This window comes from Cynoglossus semilaevis, chromosome Z (genome assembly GCF_000523025.1).
Source record: "Cynoglossus semilaevis isolate Cse_v1.0 chromosome Z, Cse_v1.0, whole genome shotgun sequence".
In the NCBI taxonomy this organism is placed as follows: domain Eukaryota; kingdom Metazoa; phylum Chordata; class Actinopteri; order Pleuronectiformes; family Cynoglossidae; genus Cynoglossus; species Cynoglossus semilaevis.
Genome location: NC_024328.1, coordinates 3,055,253 through 3,073,798, shown reverse-complemented (window position 1 = coordinate 3,073,798; position 18,546 = coordinate 3,055,253). Strand labels below are relative to the sequence as shown.

At 37.9% G+C, this 18,546-nt stretch overlaps 3 protein-coding genes across 7 annotated transcripts in view; all 3 read left to right on the top strand.

The window, feature by feature from the left end:
* trpm6 (transient receptor potential cation channel, subfamily M, member 6) overlaps positions 1-3,440 on the top strand; it is a 24,443-nt gene extending 21,003 nt beyond the window's left edge. For all 4 annotated transcript variants that reach the window (XM_017043220.2, XM_017043221.2, XM_017043218.2 and 1 more), the window contains 4 exons: positions 2,336-2,541; positions 2,619-2,670; positions 2,754-2,866; positions 3,003-3,440. In XM_017043220.2, the coding sequence (XP_016898709.1) occupies positions 2,336-2,541; positions 2,619-2,670; positions 2,754-2,866; positions 3,003-3,100 (469 nt within the window). In that variant the 3' untranslated portion in view covers positions 3,101-3,440. The remainder of the gene's footprint in view (positions 1-2,335; positions 2,542-2,618; positions 2,671-2,753; positions 2,867-3,002) is intronic.
* A 3,861-nt stretch (positions 3,441-7,301) lies between these two features.
* anxa1a (annexin A1a) lies at positions 7,302-13,300 on the top strand. Of its 2 annotated transcripts, none has more exons than XM_008335658.3 (12): positions 7,302-7,437; positions 8,564-8,644; positions 9,500-9,590; positions 9,966-10,060; positions 10,348-10,461; positions 10,586-10,676; positions 11,086-11,165; positions 11,667-11,811; positions 11,889-11,984; positions 12,462-12,520; positions 12,610-12,732; positions 12,966-13,300. In XM_008335658.3, the coding sequence occupies exons 2-12, from the start codon at positions 8,585-8,587 to the stop codon at positions 13,023-13,025; spliced, it is 1,014 nt and encodes a 337-aa protein (XP_008333880.1). In that variant the 5' UTR covers positions 7,302-7,437; positions 8,564-8,584; the 3' UTR covers positions 13,026-13,300. The 2 variants fall into 2 exon arrangements, with proteins under 2 accessions (XP_008333880.1, XP_008333881.1); XM_008335659.3 differs by having other exon boundaries at positions 7,370-7,437; positions 8,571-8,644.
* Positions 13,301-14,145: 845 nt separating this feature from the next.
* The window catches only part of mfsd3 (major facilitator superfamily domain containing 3), a 21,594-nt gene continuing 17,193 nt past the window's right edge, over positions 14,146-18,546 (top strand). The window contains exons 1-2 of the mRNA XM_008335660.3: positions 14,146-14,232; positions 16,606-17,418. Coding sequence (XP_008333882.1) covers positions 16,719-17,418 — 700 coding nt within the window. The 5' untranslated portion in view covers positions 14,146-14,232; positions 16,606-16,718. The remainder of the gene's footprint in view (positions 14,233-16,605; positions 17,419-18,546) is intronic.

Genomic DNA, 18,546 nt, shown 5'->3' with positions numbered 1-18,546 from the left:
GCATCAGCAGCTTTTGATGGGAACAATTCTACCCATTTAGAAAAGGCATCCACTATGACTAGACAATATTTTTTTCCTTCACTTTTATTGAGTTCAATGAAATCCATATGTAGCACCTGGAACGGGTAATTAGGTTTTGGGAACTTAACTCTTTTTGGTCGGATGTTTCCTTGTGAATTATGTTTAGCACATGTTAGACATGCTGCACAAAAACATTTTTTTAGTAATTATTAAATCCATAGGTGGTGAATACTTTGTTTATAGTATTCACCATCCCTCCTGTTGAGACATGGCAAGGCCCATGGCTCAATATTGCAGCCCATTTATACAATGATTTTGGTAAAATTGGTTTACCTTCAGGTGATATATATATTTTATTGACTGTCTGATCTAACCCTTACATCACTTTCTCTCACTTCCTCTTTACTTTCTTTTCCTGTTGATGCCCTTATGACATTGTGAATGCAGTAGAGTTGACATATACTACAACAATCATGTGTTACCCTTACATACATCAATATATGTCTCTCACCCCTCTTTTTGTGAAACAGTACATACAGTACATGGAACATATCTACACTTGTCATTGAAGTGATATTGAAACAGTGACAGGGATTATTTGTAAGGCATGTGTGTTCTATGTAGCAGCATGGCACTATTTGTGATTGACAACTGGGCTGTCCAATAAGAACCTAGTACAGTACAGTAGTAGAAATAGAAAAAAAAATAGTTTCAGAAACATAGAACCAAATAAGCAAAGCAATACAAAAGTAACTTAAAACTAAAAAATATAGAAAATATAATAATTTTTTTTTAAGGAAAACCATATATATATATCCTATAAAGGCAAATATTCATACTAAACAGACAATATTACTTAGAAAATGTCTAAAAGTTAGGAAAAACCTTAAATAAATTGATGGCTAAATTTTGGACCCAAAGATAATTTTGGATGTAGCAAAACTAGCTCAGCAGATATAACTGTGAACTGTGTGTCTAATTTGATTAGATATTGTCTAATGCTTTGTCTATTGGCTTGCACGTTAGTAATTGTACTACATCTGCATTGCCTTGTGACCATAATGTTGTCGATATCTCTGCTAAGAGGTTATCTTCTTCTTTTCTCAGTAGAATTTGGACATTTTCAGTGGAAAGTTCAGTGAATGGCTGTACGTAGTCGGTGTTATCTGATTGCCATTCACAGTCAAGGCTGTATGCAGCTACGGTAGATATTACACCCAGTCGATGCCATGACATTCCTTTTTGTTTTGCTAATAAAAAATGGATCACCGTACTTGCTGCATGTAATCTCTCTGCTTCTTCTGAAACCTTGGCAGTAGCGACAGCTGTGCTCTCTTTATCTGTTATTATGTCTTGTATTAGAATTTGTTGAGATTTCAGTTTGTGCACCTTATCAAAATCAACGTCTTGCCCTGGAGTGTTCTTTAAACGCAAAGTTAGATGCAGTTTATCGACTTGTTGAATTTGGTCTGGCATTTTTAACAAATATGTTATTTTGCTAAGCAGTGTTGTTTGGACACTCAAAGGTGGACCAGTGTTCAAATCTAATGACCAGATATAGTTTGGCGTGCCTGTTCCTTGCACAACCATAACATCAGTGTTTATTTTGTCTATTCTTTTCACAGTCATTCCACCAGTCTCATCGGGCACAATCGCTAGTCGTTACTGTGTCATTGCATCTCAAGTTTACTGGACAATTTGGTGCCAAAATAATTTGCACTCGACATTTATTTCCATTTTCTGGATTCTTTTGATTCTGTGCCTTATTTGCCTTATTTCTTCACAGCACACAGTTCTACATGCTCCCGTCGGATCTTTTGTTTTTGGTTGGTCCAAGGTTTTTTAACTTGGATACAAAGGTTTAACCACATTATTACAGGGTTTATTTTTTATTACAGCCCACACAGGTTATAAACAGTAGTTCACTTTTGTCAAGATGTAACATTAGAACCTATTCATAATAATGATACAAATATTTTTAAGGTCCACTTGTGATCACATAATTTAAGGTGTGAACAGTTGAAAACGCATCAAAATAAACATTTTAAACCATTTACAATAACTTTGAAAGTTGAGTCATGATCACAAATGTAATTGTGACAGAAGTTATTTTTGACTGTTCTCTGTGCAGGAGATCCAGCAGCAGAGAGCTGCTCAGAGACTGATGAACATCTTTAACCAAATCAAACCTAACGAGGTTCAACACACACCCAGGTCTCTCTGAGATTTGTTTTACTGTATTATCTGTGTGTGTGTGTGTGTGTGTGTGTTCACACATTCACACTCAGTTGTGTTCTCCTCCATCCACCACCAGGTTTCTAGATGTCTCTCTGATCCAATGGCACTCAAGCGGTCAGTGGTTTACCATTGAGAGGAACATGACTGGTCACTTCAGAAAGTACAATAATAATACTGGAGAAGAGATCGACCCCTGCTGTACCCTGGAGGAAACACTGCTGGCCTTCTCGCACTGGACCTACCAGTTCTCTAACAGAGAGTTGCTCGTCCTGGATCTCCAGGGTATGTCTACCCCTGGTAGTTTGCATCTGCAGTTGAATAATGTGAAAATGAACAATGTTTCTGTCTGTCATTGTCAGGTGTTGGAGAAGAACTGACTGATCCAACTGTGGTCATGGCAGAAAATCAGAGGTATCAATGATGAATTAAAAATTTCTATCAAACAAAAGAGATTTAACTACGGTTGAAGCTTTCCTGTGTTTATTTTCTTACAGTGGAAACAGGAACGAGCTGCTGTTTGGAGCAGACAACCTCGGAGATGCTGCCATTAAAAGCTTCCTACAGAATCACTGCTGTACCAGCTGTTGCTACCTACTAGGGCTGACCGGTCAGTGCAGATTCTTAGAGGTGTCTTACATCAGAAATATTTATTGCAAGTTTTACTGCTTCTCTTTTGAGTTTCTGTTGGTTTAACCCACGAGTGTTTGCATTTTCTCTAGCTGATTTTTCTGTCTGATTTATAGAGAGGCGAATGCACAGTGATGTCATCACTGATGATGCCAGCAGTGACATCGGTGATGGACAGAGCAGTCAGACCCAGGATGAAGAAAATGAAGAGTGACATTTCATCTCAGGAGGTTTGGAAAAAAGCAAACTTTGAGTGACATAAATCATTTCCTCCTCAACAGGAAGTGCTCACATTTGAAAATATGCAGGAAAAAGGCTTGTTCAAATGAGCTGAAAAATTGACCCACTCTTGTTGTTATTTTGTTATTTTGTACTTTTTTATTTTGATTGTGAACATGTATTTTTTGTTGTTGTTGTGGTTCTCCAGTTTGTGTTGTGAAATAATATAGTCTATTTTGGTCTGTTCTAAATAAATATCAATAATTACACTTAGTTAATTGTTTATTTATAATAAAATGAGTCAGTGTGTTGATTAAAACATATCAAGTCTTTTTGAACTCTGCCTGAACTATTTTCTGAGATCTCTGAGTTGCTTCTGTGATGAGTTCTCAAATTTGTCATTTGTATGTAAATCCAAAGATGTGTGTGTTTGCTGATACGTGAGATTTAACAGAGTCTTTTTAAACCAGCAGCAGATGTGAAGTAGCTCAGCAGCAGATGGATTCTGGGAGTGTCTTTCCTTCAGAAAATCTGCAAATCTGCTGAAATCTCTCAGATTATGCAGATGCTGGAGCTTCTGGTCCTCCGGCAGATGTTCCATTTTTCAGCAGCAGCTCAAACACCTGGAGTGATGTTTTCTTTTATTCATTTTTTACTCTTTCATTCAATCTCGGCCTCAAACTGATTCAAATGTTAATTAATATCCTCTGCTGTTTATTAAGGAATTGTCACTTTTGTTTTATTTCTTTACAAAGGTGGACAAATCAAAGAGCCCTTAATTGATATTCAGTGTTATTGTTAATTTCTTTATGAAGATTCTTTTAATAAATTTGCCAATTTATCCAGATGTATTGCAGTGGAATCTGGATAAACTCCCATCTCCTGTGTTTTCACAGACTATATTAAACTTCATCATAAAGAATCATAAATATTAAATGAAAAACAGCATTGTTATGAAATGTCAACACAAAACATTTCCATAACATATACAAGGTCACAAGTTCAAAGATGATAAACAATCTAACATTTTGCATAAAACTATTTGCAATATATCTCTACGGCACAGTGCACGACACACACTGGTTTGAAGCGAACATGTGCCCACTGGTAGGCGCTATAGGACCGGCCATCACAAGGGTCAACACCAAAAAACTAGAGTAAATAAATTCCCATAGTGTTGTATTCTCATATTGACTGTCACCCTGTAACAGGTGTGCTTTCCTACTGTACCTTTAAAATGTCCCATGCTAATGTTTTTTACTGTTCGATTATTGTGCTATTTTATCCACAGTATTTTTGCACAGTCATTGTTTTTTTCATATATGACTACAAAGCAACAAAATCTTAGATTCTGCTTGAAGTGTCTGAAGAGCCTGGCCTTTTCTGGATCTCCCTCAAGATCCTCTTCCTGCAGCAGCCAGGTTTGTCAGTGTACGTAGATCTGATTCTGTTTTAAACACACAGCAGGTTCAGATTAGTGTTGGCAGCAGGTGTACGGTGTGGTTTTTGATAAAACCACACTGTCGGCGTGAGCTCCCATCTAGCAAACACCTGTGTATTATGGGATATTCACAGTAATATGGCATACGAGTACCGTGGTATTGTAAGTGTTAGCAGGTAAAGTCCAGGTAAGTTATTGGTCATATCTTATATAACTGTGGGTTAAATTTAAGCTCACACTGTTCATATATATATGAGATATTTACAGTTATATGTTATATAAACTTACTTTACTGGTAGCAATGTAACAAGATTATTATGAGAGGATTTAGTTGTAATAAAGACAAAACTGGTTGAAATTCACACACACAAAGTATTAAACCGATGGATTAAAGGTTTTTGACAAACACATTGCAGCAACAAGATTTGCAACAAGAAAAAGTACTGTTAAATTGTAAAAACTGTAAACAAGTCAAAAGTTTTCAAGAAACCTATATTAAATCTTGATTTCAGTAAAACCTGCTGCCAGTCACATTTAGGTAACTTTAAATATATCTTTCTTTATTTGCCTCTGCATGTCAAAAGTCTATGACAAAATTATATTTTCCATATTGTTCTAGAGATAATTTTCTCAACCTGAATCTGTAGATGTATAAAACAATAAATTAAATTGATAAAGATTTGAAACAGTATTTACTATTATAATGAACATAATAAAGACAAATAAAAAACAAAGGTGTGTTTAGATAAAAGAGCACACTTTAAGAGAAGGTATTAAACAATAACATTTTTAACAACAGGAACTTTTCAAACTTTGATTTATCTTATGATGGTGTTGGAAAGAGTTGGCTTTACGAATGTTTCTGTAGAAAAATAGGTCTAATGATCATCAGCAGGTGATTTTCAGAAAGGTTCCACTGAAGCTGCAGCAGGAGCAGCTGCTGGTTATGTCTTTGATGCCACGACCTGGTCCTGTGTTTGGTTTGGAGAAAGTCGTAAAACGGGATTTCTCCTCCACATGTCTGTGATAAAGAAAACTTGGATAAATAAATCCAGACTTAATAAACTTTTAATGAAAAAAAAAATCAATCCCAACATTTACACCTGATACATAAACTGTTAACAACAACGCAAAAAAAAAAGTTTTGGAATAAAATCTTGATAAGTTGGGTTAATTTAAGTTGGTACATTATTTATCCAGTTACTTACGTAGTAATTATTTCAACATGTCCGCCTAGTGGACTAAAATAGAATGTTATTGTATCTTTGGTCCGTGACAGTCTATGATGCTGAACAGGTTTCACTCGGAAAAAATGTAAACATATGAGTCAAGTTGTTCACAACAGCAACAACAGGTCAACCAACATAAAAGACACCATCTTTTCACGAGGGTTCACCAAATTACAGCTTGTGAGCCCAGACTAGTCCAGTAGTCGAGGTTATGTGTTAATGTCTATGAAGATTCTCAGTCATCCAGGTCATGGTCAAGGTTGAAAAGTTCTGTTAGGCAACTGGACGTGAATTTTCTGTGATGTTATGTGTTATGTCAAATCCCTTTACGAGAAGCGTGTTATCTAATGTATGTTTGTAAAGTGTAAGTGATGTATCAAACCTTATTAAGTCACATGACAATAAATGAGAACCAAATGTTTAAAAAAAACATAGCACTGACTTTGAAGGTCTTGGATGAGAACCTCAGGTGGGTCTGTTCAGGTGTTAGCTTTCAAACATTAGCAAATAAGCATTTACTGTCAGTTAACAAAGGATGAAAGTAAATGTTTGATGTGAACGTTGGTAAACTTTGTGTAAGGGGAGGGGAACGGGCTTTACTCCTGTAGTACAGTACTAATATCTACTCTGGCAATGAACTGAGACTGATGAACAGCATTTAGTTAGCATTAGCATCAGTATTAAAAATATAATGTTTATATTAACTGCTGTTAAAGCGGAGTCGAATGCAGTGAATTACAGTAAACTGTGGAAAACTGCTGTAAAGCAACTGCTAACTGCGGCTAACTTCAGAAACTAAGTAACATAACAGTTGAAGCCTGCAGAAGTACAATAATACAAATTGTAGTAAACTGTTATGAACTACAATTAATCATTACCTTTTCCTCATTGGTAATAAAACCTAATAAAAAGGGACAGTAATGATCTAACAACATCAGCTGGTTCTCCTACACTGCCAGAAAACAGATAATAATAATTATGATTATTGGTATTATGTTTAATATTTATGAAACCTTTGCCCGGAAAAAAAGAAGCAAAAAACAACAACATAAGCCCTGGCCTAAAGATCCTGGCCTTAGACTGATCCAGGATTAGAGATTAACCTGTATTCCATCTCAAACATTATGGGAAATAACATCAAGTGCCTCACCCTCTTCCTCCTCTCATTTCTTTGCCTCACTTATATAAGTTTTATATACGTTTTGTTAGGGAAACACAATTATATATTCACAGATTTATATTTTTTCTCTGTTTTGTATCACTGAAGTCCTCGTTTATAAAAATATAATGTTTTATGTAACTTAATGCCTGAGTATATTTTATATTTCACTATTTTTATTTTTTAATTTCCCTCATTTTCTTAATTCTTTTTTTTTTTAATTTTCTTCTTTCTTTTCTACTCCATTCGTGCAGCTGCCGATTTTATAATTTTTATTACGTTTTTATTTTATCGTAAATAATGGCGTTCAGTCCAGCTGACTTTATGAGCGCCCCTTTGAGGCTTAGTGTGGAGTTGCAGCAGAGTGGGCGGTCCTGGTGACGTAACTGGGTGCGGACTCTGGTAGTGTGTGTATAAATGAGTGTGTGTGTGAATGTGCTTCACCTCCTGCAGAATTTCCTTCTGACTTCTCTGCCTCTTCTTTCTCTCATCTCAACTACACGGTGAGTTTTCTACATTATTTGTTTATCAGAATCGAAGTATTTCACAGTCTGTGATAGTTTTTACTTTTACAAAGCTTAGGACAAAGAGTTAAAGAAGGTTTGGGTAAAAGTGTGATGTTGTAAGTGAAGAGGGTGTGGTGTGAAAGAGCTGGAACTTCATACTCTTGTAGTTTACTTATCGATTTACTTTGGTTGCCGTAGGGTTTCTGTATGTGTTTTAGATAAGTTGTGTGGGTGTGGTCTGTCAGTATTTGTTCATGTTTTGCTGTTGTAAGTAAGTAAGTATGAAGAATGTTTAAGTTCATCAGCAGCTGAAGAACAAAGTCAGTGTCCATGTGACACAGAGCTGAACTTCTGAAAAAGGACAAATGTCACTGAGTGAGGCTGTGGTCAGTGGGTTGGGAGGTCAGCCTGTGCCCAGAAGAACACAGGTTTACATCCAGTAGATGTCTGTTCTTATCTGGTTACCAACTATTGTATTGATCAGTCCTTGTTCCTCTTCTGACAGTGAATATCATGATGAATGATCTTTAGTCTTTAACCTTCACCACAGACTTGCAGCTCTCTGCTTTAGTATCTCCTCTGGATAAACTGAAAATGCTTCTCAGATCAACTGATCTAAATGTTTTCAGTTTTTTTAGTGAGTTTTCATTTCAGATAATACAAACTAGTATGAGGAAGCGCTGAGCAGAGAAGTACCTCTTGCACAGGGCTGCCATCAGATCTTAAGTAAAGGTTAAGTTTTGGCCTAGAGCGCCACCTTCCTGTCAGGGACTTGAAGAAAGTACAAACAATGTTAATGGTTACACCAACTTCTGATATAAAATACTGGCAAAAGACAAAACCAAGCAGTTTTTGTCCACTAGGAGTGTATGATGGTGTGTTAAAGCGATGACAACTGTTTTTTTCCCAGAATAATAATGTATGTTTGAATTATGTTTTTATCTATAATCTATTTGATCCACTGATTACTGGTTAGTTCAAAGGTCCTGGTTTAAGACGTTTCTGGGTCAGTAGTTCAAAGATGGCTTTTAGATGTCACTAATTCTATTCTCTCTCTCTTCTCTCCTACGGTCTCCTCCCTGTACTCTTCCTTCTGTTTGATCTCCACCCTTTTCTTCCCCAGTCTCCAGCCTCCTGCTCCACCATGTCATTCATCCAGGCCCTCCTGCAGCAGACAGTTTATCTGGGAATGCCAGACGACTCTGTACGTAACTATGGCTCTGCTTTAAGATTGGTTGAACTCCGAGGCTCAGCCTCCTCCTCTTCCTCCTCTTCCTGCTCTTCTTGCTGTGGTTAGCTTCAGTGGAAAAACTGAGTTAAGAGGTTAAAATGAAGGAAGGAGTTAGGGAAAAAAGATGTGAGGGGAGGAATGGGACGGGACGGGTGTGTGTGTGTGTGTGTATGTGAGGGTAGGAGTAAAAAGGTGAGGATTTGGTGGCGCAGAGCAGGAGGAGTTAAACAAGTGGAGGACTGAAAAAAGGAAGGGGATGATCAGACACTAAAGCGAAAGTTCATTTCTGGAGATAAATATAATTTCATCAGTGCTGTGACTCAGAGAAGCAGGAATTTAAGCCACGCCTTTGACTAACAGAGCCAGAGAAGAAGTGGTTTGCTGCTGCTTAAAGAGACAGTCATTGATGTTAAAACATGAGAGTCAAATTGAGACCTTTAAACATTTTAAACAATCATAATCACTAAAAACACCACTGTTCACAATAAATTATAGAAACAGTTTAAAGCAAGACAACAGAATCAGACTACATCATCATTTTTACCTCAGCATAAAACAATTTGCCCCGCCTTTTTCAAACTGAGTCATCAGAGTAAACCGTTATTTCTGCTTTTTGCGGCTTCGAGAAGGAGACAGATGAGGATTTAAACTTTTACACATCATCATGATAAAAAAAAGTGATTCTGGATGAAACCTACAGTCTCTGTTTATAGGACTGTCATTAATCACATCAGTCATTACTGTTACCTTTTAACCACTTTTATCCACTTTTCTCTCTGCTGCAGAAGGCACTTTTCTATAAAACATTTCTGTGTTTGCCTACTGCAGGTCCTGAAGAACGAAGGAACAGTGAAACCTGCTCTGAACTTCAATCCCAGTGCTGATGTTGCTGCTCTGGAAAAAGCCATCAAAGCTAAAGGTGAGGAACTTTGGAGGGCACTGACCTAGCAGTAAAAAGACTGAAGGAAACGTGTGGAAATGAGGGGCGTGTGTGGACACGTTTTGGCTACTGACAGACATGATTGCCTGAGCTAAGCGCCCTCTCCTGGCAGTCACGTACCATGACACCAAGCACAGGGCCAGTTTTTAGTTCTTATTAATTCATTTTAATTTAATTCAAAATGAAACACAGCCAATTAAGTATGTTAAGTTTTTTTTAAATTTAAACTTGATTTAATATGTGTAATTTAATAAATTATAAAATAAATCCAGAAATAATTTAATTATAAATAAGTATTTTGTCAAATATGGGCTGTTTCTCTCTCTTATACTCTGTGTTTGTGTGTGTGTGTAGGTGTGGATGAGAACACCATCATTGAAGTCCTGGTGAAGAGAAGCAACCAGCAGAGGCAGCAGCTTAAAGAGGCTTATCAGCAGAGCACCGGAAAAGTAATGGACATAGAAATTTGACAGCAAAAACATGAAAGAACATTTCTCATGTTTATGTAAATCAAAAAGTCTTACCAGAGTTTATGGATGATTCTGGTGCATTTTTTCTCTTCACATACTGGTTGTCGGGACCTTGAACAAATGTCTCTGGTTGTTTGTTTGTTGGATTTAAGTAGAATAACTAAAACAACCAACATGTCCCGATAAATAAATAATGAAATAATAAATAAATAATAACAATAAAATAAATCAAAGCTGTGAATGAACATTAACTCTTTTCCCCACAGCCTCTGGAGGCCGCACTGAAAGCTGCTCTGAAGGGAGACCTGGAGGATGTGGTTCTGGCTCTGCTCAAAACCCCGGCTCAGTATGATGCTCAGCAACTCAAAATGGCCATGAAGGTAGAAGAAAAGAGTGAGAAAACAAAAATAAAAACAAAAGACCTTTTCACACTGGATGAATAGATGAAGTATTCATTCCTTGAATAAATCCTTAAATAACAAAGAATGTTACATTTTTTCTCAGGGTATTGGGACGGATGAGGACACTCTGATTGAGATTCTGGCCTCCAGGACCAACAGAGAGATTCTGGACATCAAGAAGGCCTACAAGGAAGGTCAGGGAACATTATGAACAGCCAGTGTTCAAACTTGACAGTAATTACACAAAAAACATAATGACCAAACCAGTGGTGTCCACACTATTTATAGTTACTTCTATGTAGTGTAGTGTGTCAAAAGCAATTTTCTTACAACAACGAAAAGTTCATTTCACAACAAAAAAATCAAGAATAATTGCATTTTTCACGCTTAGCTACCAAGTAAGTAATCATATGTTTTACTATCTGAGTCACCGCAGCCTCTGCTCTCTGTGTTGTGTCATTTTTGTTCTTTTGCATGAAAGGTCTAAAATACCAACAGTTTTGCTACTATGGTTCCATTACTGTAGTTACTGAAGTTCTACTGTTTTCTCTGTACTCTGTCATAGTTACCTGCTTCATTTTAGTGTCTCTTTATTTATTAAAGATTACAAGAAGGACCTGGAGGACGACATCAGGTCTGACACCAGTGGGGACTTCAGAACTGCTCTGCTGTCTCTCTGCAAGGTGTGTGTGTATGTTGTCCTACAGTGACACCTGTTGTACACACACACACACAGGTCTGAATCCAGGATCTTCACATTCTGTTAGTGTTAACAGGACACACCCTGATGACACACGGATAACACACACCCTCAACACAAACATGCTAACATGTGCTAACAAGTGCATTTTTCACATAGTTCTAGGTGGTTGCATCATAAAGACAAGAATGTGTGTGAAAGGGTGTTTGTTACGGTGATGACCACTTGGTTGAGTTCCAATGTCTCTACAGACACAGTCTCGAGTCAGGGCGTGGTCACTTCCTTTTTTTCCTGTAACATATAACTATACTTAACTGCTTTGGATAAAGTGACCTGGAGAACTGACGTACACTGCAGACTGAATAATGGCTCCAAACTATCAATGTATTTCTTTTTATACTAGGATTCTGTTCTAGATAACAATTGGAAAACTTCATCATACATGGACTGAAGACTAAAATTCTCCACTGTCTCTGAATCACAGGCTGGCAGGACTGAAGGAGTTGCCGAGCAGCTGGTGGACAGTGATGCCAGAGCTCTTTATGAGGCTGGAGAGGGACGTAAGGGCAAAGACTGTTCTGTCTTCATCGAGATCCTGACCACCAGGAGTGCCCAGCATCTCCGCAGAGGTGAGACCTCTGACTGATAACGCTCAACGATAACTGCTGACCAATTGTGTTTTAATCTGTCTATGTGTCCTGTGCAGTGTTTGACAGATACTCCAAGTACAGTAAGGTGGACGTGGCCAAAGCCATCGACCTGGAGATGAAAGGAGACCTCGAGAGTTGCCTCACTGCCTTAGGTAAAGACCCAGACGACCACAGGGAAAGTGATATTACTGTATGTTATTTTGTAACTCACAAACTTGGAGTTAAGGTTTGATATGTAAACTCAAACTGGATTTATGTAAAACACCATCTGATTGTCACAGATATGTCAGTGCCTGCAGACATTGCAAGATTCACTGGTATCTACTCAGTACACGGGCGAATATGTGTTAGTCATGAATGACTTTTGTTTCTAGGATTGAATTTACATACATATTACTGTTTTCACAAAGATAATGGGCTAAAGAGCCTCGTGGGGCCCAGGAGCCACAGACTCAGGACCTCAGTCCTAAAGTTTTGGTCATGTATGGTCCTGATCATAAATCCACTACATATATCTAGGACTGTTGCATTTAGATTTAAAACCATAAATTTGCAGAGACCTGTAGTCACAAATTCAGAATGTTCCACCAGTCACTTTAACTCTGACACTCTCCCTTTAAAACCCACAGTGAAGTGCATTGGATGCAGACCTGCATACTTTGCTGAAAGGCTGTACTTGGCCATGAAGGTAAAGTAGGATTTGAAATGAAGTCCATATGTGTTCTGGCTGCTGCACGGCTGAGTTTAAATCCTGCTAAAATCTGTTCTGTCTTCCAGGGTAAAGGGACCCGCAAACACATTTTGACCCGTGTCATGGTGAGTCGCTCTGAGATTGACATGAAACACATCAAAGAAGAGTACAAGAAGAACTACAGCAAGACCCTCTACCAGGAGATTCTGGTGAGAAATGGTTTCTTTTTTTTAGCTTTATAAAAGAAATAAATGCTGAAGGATGTCCTCTCTGGTGTCTCCTCTTTGGTCTTTTGTACCAGAGCTGCAGTTTATTTGTAGAATTTGACAGACATTTGCATGGAAATCATGTTTGGTCTTGTAAACATGTTGCACAACTGCTTTGTGTTTTTTTTAAATAATTGTTTTAGAACGTTAATGAAAGTTCTCTCTTCTTTTTTTAGGACGACACTAAGGGAGACTATGTGAAGATCCTGCTGGCCCTGTGTGGATCTGAACACTAAAATCGACTGATCCGTGATATCAAAGATATGATCAACAATCAGACTAGCTGTTAGCAAAATGACTTTTAACCCTTTAGAAGTTAATTTTTAACATGGAACTTTTATTTAGAAGACAGTATCTTTCCCATTACATTCAACACTCCTGTTCATTAATTTTTCTGTGACAGTATCTGTCTTTACACATGAGCTGCTTTAACATGTTTACTCATCTTTATCACCAGAAGAACTGAAGGAGCTTAAATATTCTGCAAATAAAAACTTTTTCTGAAGGCCAATTTGTGCTCTCTGTCTTCTTTTACTACTTTTTGCAAAATCAGTGTTTCTGTTGTTACTTGAAGGTGGACTTTAACCATTTTTCATTCAAACAATGTTTCAGTGTCAAAAACAGGTTAAACAGGTTAAACATAGAGAAATATGCTATTGGTGTTTCCAAAGAACAAGACAAACATATCTACTGTATAACCAGGAAATCTGCAAGTTAGTTACAACCGTTATGTGTATTTCTTTAACTTGTAATAGAACAAAGAAATAAGACATCATAGTTAGTTAGAGTTAAAGTTAGTGGATTAGTAGGTTAGTAGAAGTAGATAGGTAGTGTTAGTGGTATTAATACATTAGTAGGTAATTATTGTTGCCGTGTGTGGTGTTGTTGATTGCAATCTCCATTGTTATTATATTTCAATTATACCATTGTTAACCACTGCATACATATATTAATACATACATACAGCACATATATATACATAGATACATACATACACACACACACAAACACACACACAAACATGCATGTACACTAAGTATACCACATTGTCTTTATGGTATGTATATGTATATTTATTACTATATCTATTGCAGTTCCAGCAGATATATTAATGTATGGGGTGTTGACCCCACACACTAGTAGATACACCGTAGATGCAATAAGACATGGTTTCATCAACAGTTTCATCATTTATCAAACAGCATTCACATGAAGCAAACAAATAACATTTAGGTTTATTATTTTATTTAACATTCAAAAGTTTGATAAAAAAAAAAATTCTATACGCTACACTTTTTACACCAATTCCAGTAGATGGCGCTGAGGTTTAGCTATAAGTCGACCCGTTTGAAAACGTTATTGCATTTCCTGCCAAAACACGTCACGTCGAATCAACGAAGAAGAAACAAGCAGTAGCGGAAGTACACGAGCCAGCGGTCTCAGGTTAGCCCTTTAGCTTGTGTCATCGTAACATTTTACTCTCTAAATTGCGCCAGCCATTGTTTTTATGTCATTAAAATATATATTAAGTATATGCATGCCGTGTTAAACATCACACATGCAGACTGATGAGCGACCAAGGCTAAATAAGGCATGGTGTAATAAGATAGTGTAAGCTCCAGAACTAGAGCCAGAAGAGGTGATGACTTTCACAAATTGAGAATTATTAATAGTCCATACGTTTACGTTAAAGAAGATGTCGCTTCGGCTTTACATATGTTTAAAAATCCAGCCAATAGTTTTATTATCGTAGAAGGTAGCGGCTATCATTAGCTTAGCTGATGCAAGGAGTCAGACTTGACGTTTTTTAAACAAATATTAAACTTCCAACGAGAGAAAAAATTAAAGCTTATTATTTATATCGAATCAGTAACCAGTTATTTGTTTTCGGATGTATAAATGATTTTAACAATAACGCTGGATTGAGCTTCTTCACCGTCAGAGCTGCGTTAATTCTGTTTTGTGTGGATTCAAAAAAATCATGACAAGAATAAGATAAACTTCCTTTACGGTTTCTTATTAAGATTAACATTAATATTTAATACAGTAGGATGCTTCACATAAATATTGTGCACAAACCATTCAGGTGTAGAGTAACTAGCAATTCTGAGCCAGGTTTTGGTAGTCGTCCTGTTGTACTGGAGTTACAGTGGTATGAAAAAGTTAGGGCACCCCTGATCATTTTCAAGATTTTCCTTTATGTATCATTGGTTGTTCGGAACAGCAATTTCAATTAAATATATCATAAAGCAAACAAATACAGTGATATTTAAGAAGTGAAATGAAGTTTATAGGATTTACAGAAAGTGTGCAATAATTACTTAAACAAAAGTAGGCAGGTGCATACATTTGGGCACCTTTGTTGTTTTATTGATTTCAATACCTTATTGCACTAATTATTGGAACACAACATTTGTTTGGTAAGCTCACTGACCCTTGACCTACATACACAGGTGAAGCCAATCATGAGAAAGGGTATTTAAGGTCAGTTGCAGGTTGTTCTCCCCTTTGCATCTTCTCTGAAGACTGGCAACATGGGAGCCTCAAAACAACAGTCAAATGACCTGAAAACAACGATTGTTCAACATCATGGTTTAGGGGAAGGATACAAAAAGCTAGCTCAGAGATTTCAGCTGTCAGTTTCCACTGTAACGAACATAGTGAGGAAATGGAAGACCACAGGCACAGTTCTAGTTAAGGCCGTAGTGGCAGGCCAAGAAAAATCTCAGATAAGCAGAGGCGAAGGATGGTGAGAACAGTCAAACTCAACCCACAGACCAGTTCCAAAGACCTACAACATGATCTTGCTGCAGATGGCTTCACTGTGCATCGTTCAACTATTCAGCGCACTTTGCAAAGCACATTTGGACAAGCCAGTTTCATTTTGGAATAAGGTGCTGTGGACTGATGAAACTAAAATTGAGTTATTTGGACATAACAAGGGGCGGTATACATGGTGGAAGAACAACACAGCATTCCAAGACCAACACTTGCTACCCACAGTCAAATTTGGTGGTGGTTCCATCATGCTGTGTGGCTGTGTGGCCAGTGCAGGTACTGGCAATCTTGTTAAAGTTGAAGTCAGTATCAGCAAATTCTTGCAAACAATGTGATAAAGTTGAAGTTGCGCCGGGGCTGGATACTTCAACAAGGCAACGACCCTAAACACCGCTCAAATTCTACCAAAGCATTCATGCAGAGGAACAAGTACAACGTTCTGGAATGGCCATCTCAGTCCCCAGACCTGAATATCATTGAAAATCTGTGGTCCGTTTTAAAGCGGGCTGTCCATGCTCGGAAACCATCAAACCTGACTTAACTGAGATGTTTTGTAAAGAAGAACGGTCAAAAATACCTTCAACCAGAATCCAGACCCTCATTGGAAGCTATAGGAAGTGTTTAGAGGCTGTTATTTCTGCAAAAGGAGGATCTACTAAATATTGATGTAATTTTTCTGTTGGGTTGCCCAAATTTATGCACCTGCCTACTTTTGTTTAAGTAATTATTGCACTCTTGCTGTAAATCCTATAAACTTCATTTCACTTCTTAAATATCACTGTGTTTGTTTGCTATATGATATATTTAATTGTAATTGCTGTTCCGAAAAACCAATGATCCATAAAAGAAAATCTTGAAAATGATCAGGGGTCTGATGATCAAACTTTTTCATACCACTGTATGTCAACTTTTATTATTATATTATTATTACTGGAGTCAAAACCAAAGCAAATTAAAACTTGGTTCAATACGTGCATGGATTTTAATTTCCCCAAGTTTTAATATGTGTTTCTGACCATACTGTTATTTGCATTTCAGATGACCTATTCATTTGGTTCATAAAAGGATGATTTTGTCAGTACAGTGACCTAATCTATGGACAGCTTCAGAGTCTACTCATTAAGACGCAGTGCCAATTTTGGATGTAGATCATGAATGACAAACTGGTCTTTTTGGGTTTGCTCTACTTTGTTCAGGGAATTCCTTATGGCCTCCAGTCCTCGCTGCTTCCTGTTTACCTGCGAGGAGCCGGTCACTCCCTAACTCGCATTGGCTTTACTAAGATTCTGTACTTCCCATGGGTCCTGAAGGTGCTTTGGGCACCTCTAGTGGACCGGCTCAGCACCAAGCGTCATTGGCTTGTTTGCACAGTATCAGGTCTGGCTCTCACATGTCTCTGCAGTGCTGCTTTAGCTCCAGAAGCTCATATCTGGGGTGTAGCGGGAACCCTGTTGGCCATGAACACTCTGGCCTCCGTCCAGGATATTGCGGTAGATGGGGCTGCTGTGGGTCTGTTAAAAGGACGAGGGGAACTGGGACTAGGCAATACAGCCCAAGTAGTGGGCTACAAAGCTGGATCAGTGTTTGCAGGAGGCGGATTGCTTGCTGTGATTGATGTGGCTGGATGGAGCTGGATGTTCTTGCTGCTGACATTCGTGTATGCCGGTGTAGCCCTGTTTGTGTGGGGGGCCCCTATCCTGGATGAAGAGACTGTAAGAGGCCCACAGGTTGATAACAGCAAAAGAAATGGGCAGGGATCAGATGCTGTCAGGCCCTGGAGGGTGTGGAGGAAGATGCTAGCTGTGCCAGGAACACCATGGACTGTCCTGTATGTCCTGACCTACAAACTAGGTAAGTCTAACCGCATATGAACAATATCCATACTACCATATGAATCAATGTATATATTCGTACCACAGAAATAGTGACTATATATATATATATATATATACTGTATATATATATATATACAGTATATATATATATATACTCCATAAATGTGTACTTTTTGTCTCACAGATGTATGTATGTAATATATATATATATGTGTATAGATATATTACAGTGTGTTCATCAAAACTGCCTTGATCTGCCTGTGTATGATTCAGTGAATTAACTGAATATGTTCCATATTTGTCCCAGATAATATGGGACAAATATCCACATTCACTTGATTCAGTGAATCCTAAAGACTTCAATAGTTATTGATCTTTGTTATCGATGCCTGGTGGAAGTGCCTTGCTCAGGTGCAGCAGTCGTCCACACCAGCAGGTGAACAGACTCCCTGTGCAGCCACGCTGCCGTGTTTGTACCGGATCAGTCCAGGGAAAACACTTGTAACCTTGAGTGAAGGAGGCCATTCTGAAAAAATGGACAAAGTCGAAAGAAGAAGATATATACACTGCCTAGATTTAACGAAGCAAATAGGTAGGAAAAGTAGAAAAGTATTCTGGTGTCAATTCAATTCAAAAGCTAGAGAAGCCAGATTGAGATGGTTTGGACATGTGCAGAGGAGGGACAGTGGATACATTGGTAGAAGAATGTTAGAGCTGGAGCTACCAGGTGGGAGACAAAGAGGAAGGCCAAAGAGGAGATATATGGATGCAGTGAGGGAGGACACGCAGATCCATTCTGAAAAAATGGACAAAGTCGAAAGAAGAAGATATATACACTGCCTAGATTTAACGAAGCAAATAGGTAGGAGCCTCCTATTGGATAATTACTGCATGGGCGATTATCTTTCAGCTGGCAACAAGTTATTTAACCCCAACTGGTGCAATGAGTTGCTTCTCATTTCCTAAACAACCACGTCGAAAGACACATCCCATGGTCGTGGAAAAGATGTTAGTCTGTTTGAGAAGGGTCAAATCATTGGCATGCATCAAGCAGAGAAAACATCTAAGGAGATTGCAGAAACTACTAAAATTGGGTTAAGAACCGTCCAACGCATTATTAAAAACTGGAAGGATAGTGGGGACC

Coding starts and splice junctions, on each gene's coding strand:
- anxa1a (XM_008335658.3), top strand. CDS start 8,585: ATGTCATTCATCCAGGCCCTCCTGCAGCAGACAGTTTATCTGGGAATG. Junction 9,591..9,965: donor AAAAGCCATCAAAGCTAAAG/GTGAGGAACTTT, acceptor GTGTGTGTGTAG/GTGTGGATGAGAACACCATC. Junction 10,061..10,347: donor ATCAGCAGAGCACCGGAAAA/GTAATGGACATA, acceptor TTTTCCCCACAG/CCTCTGGAGGCCGCACTGAA.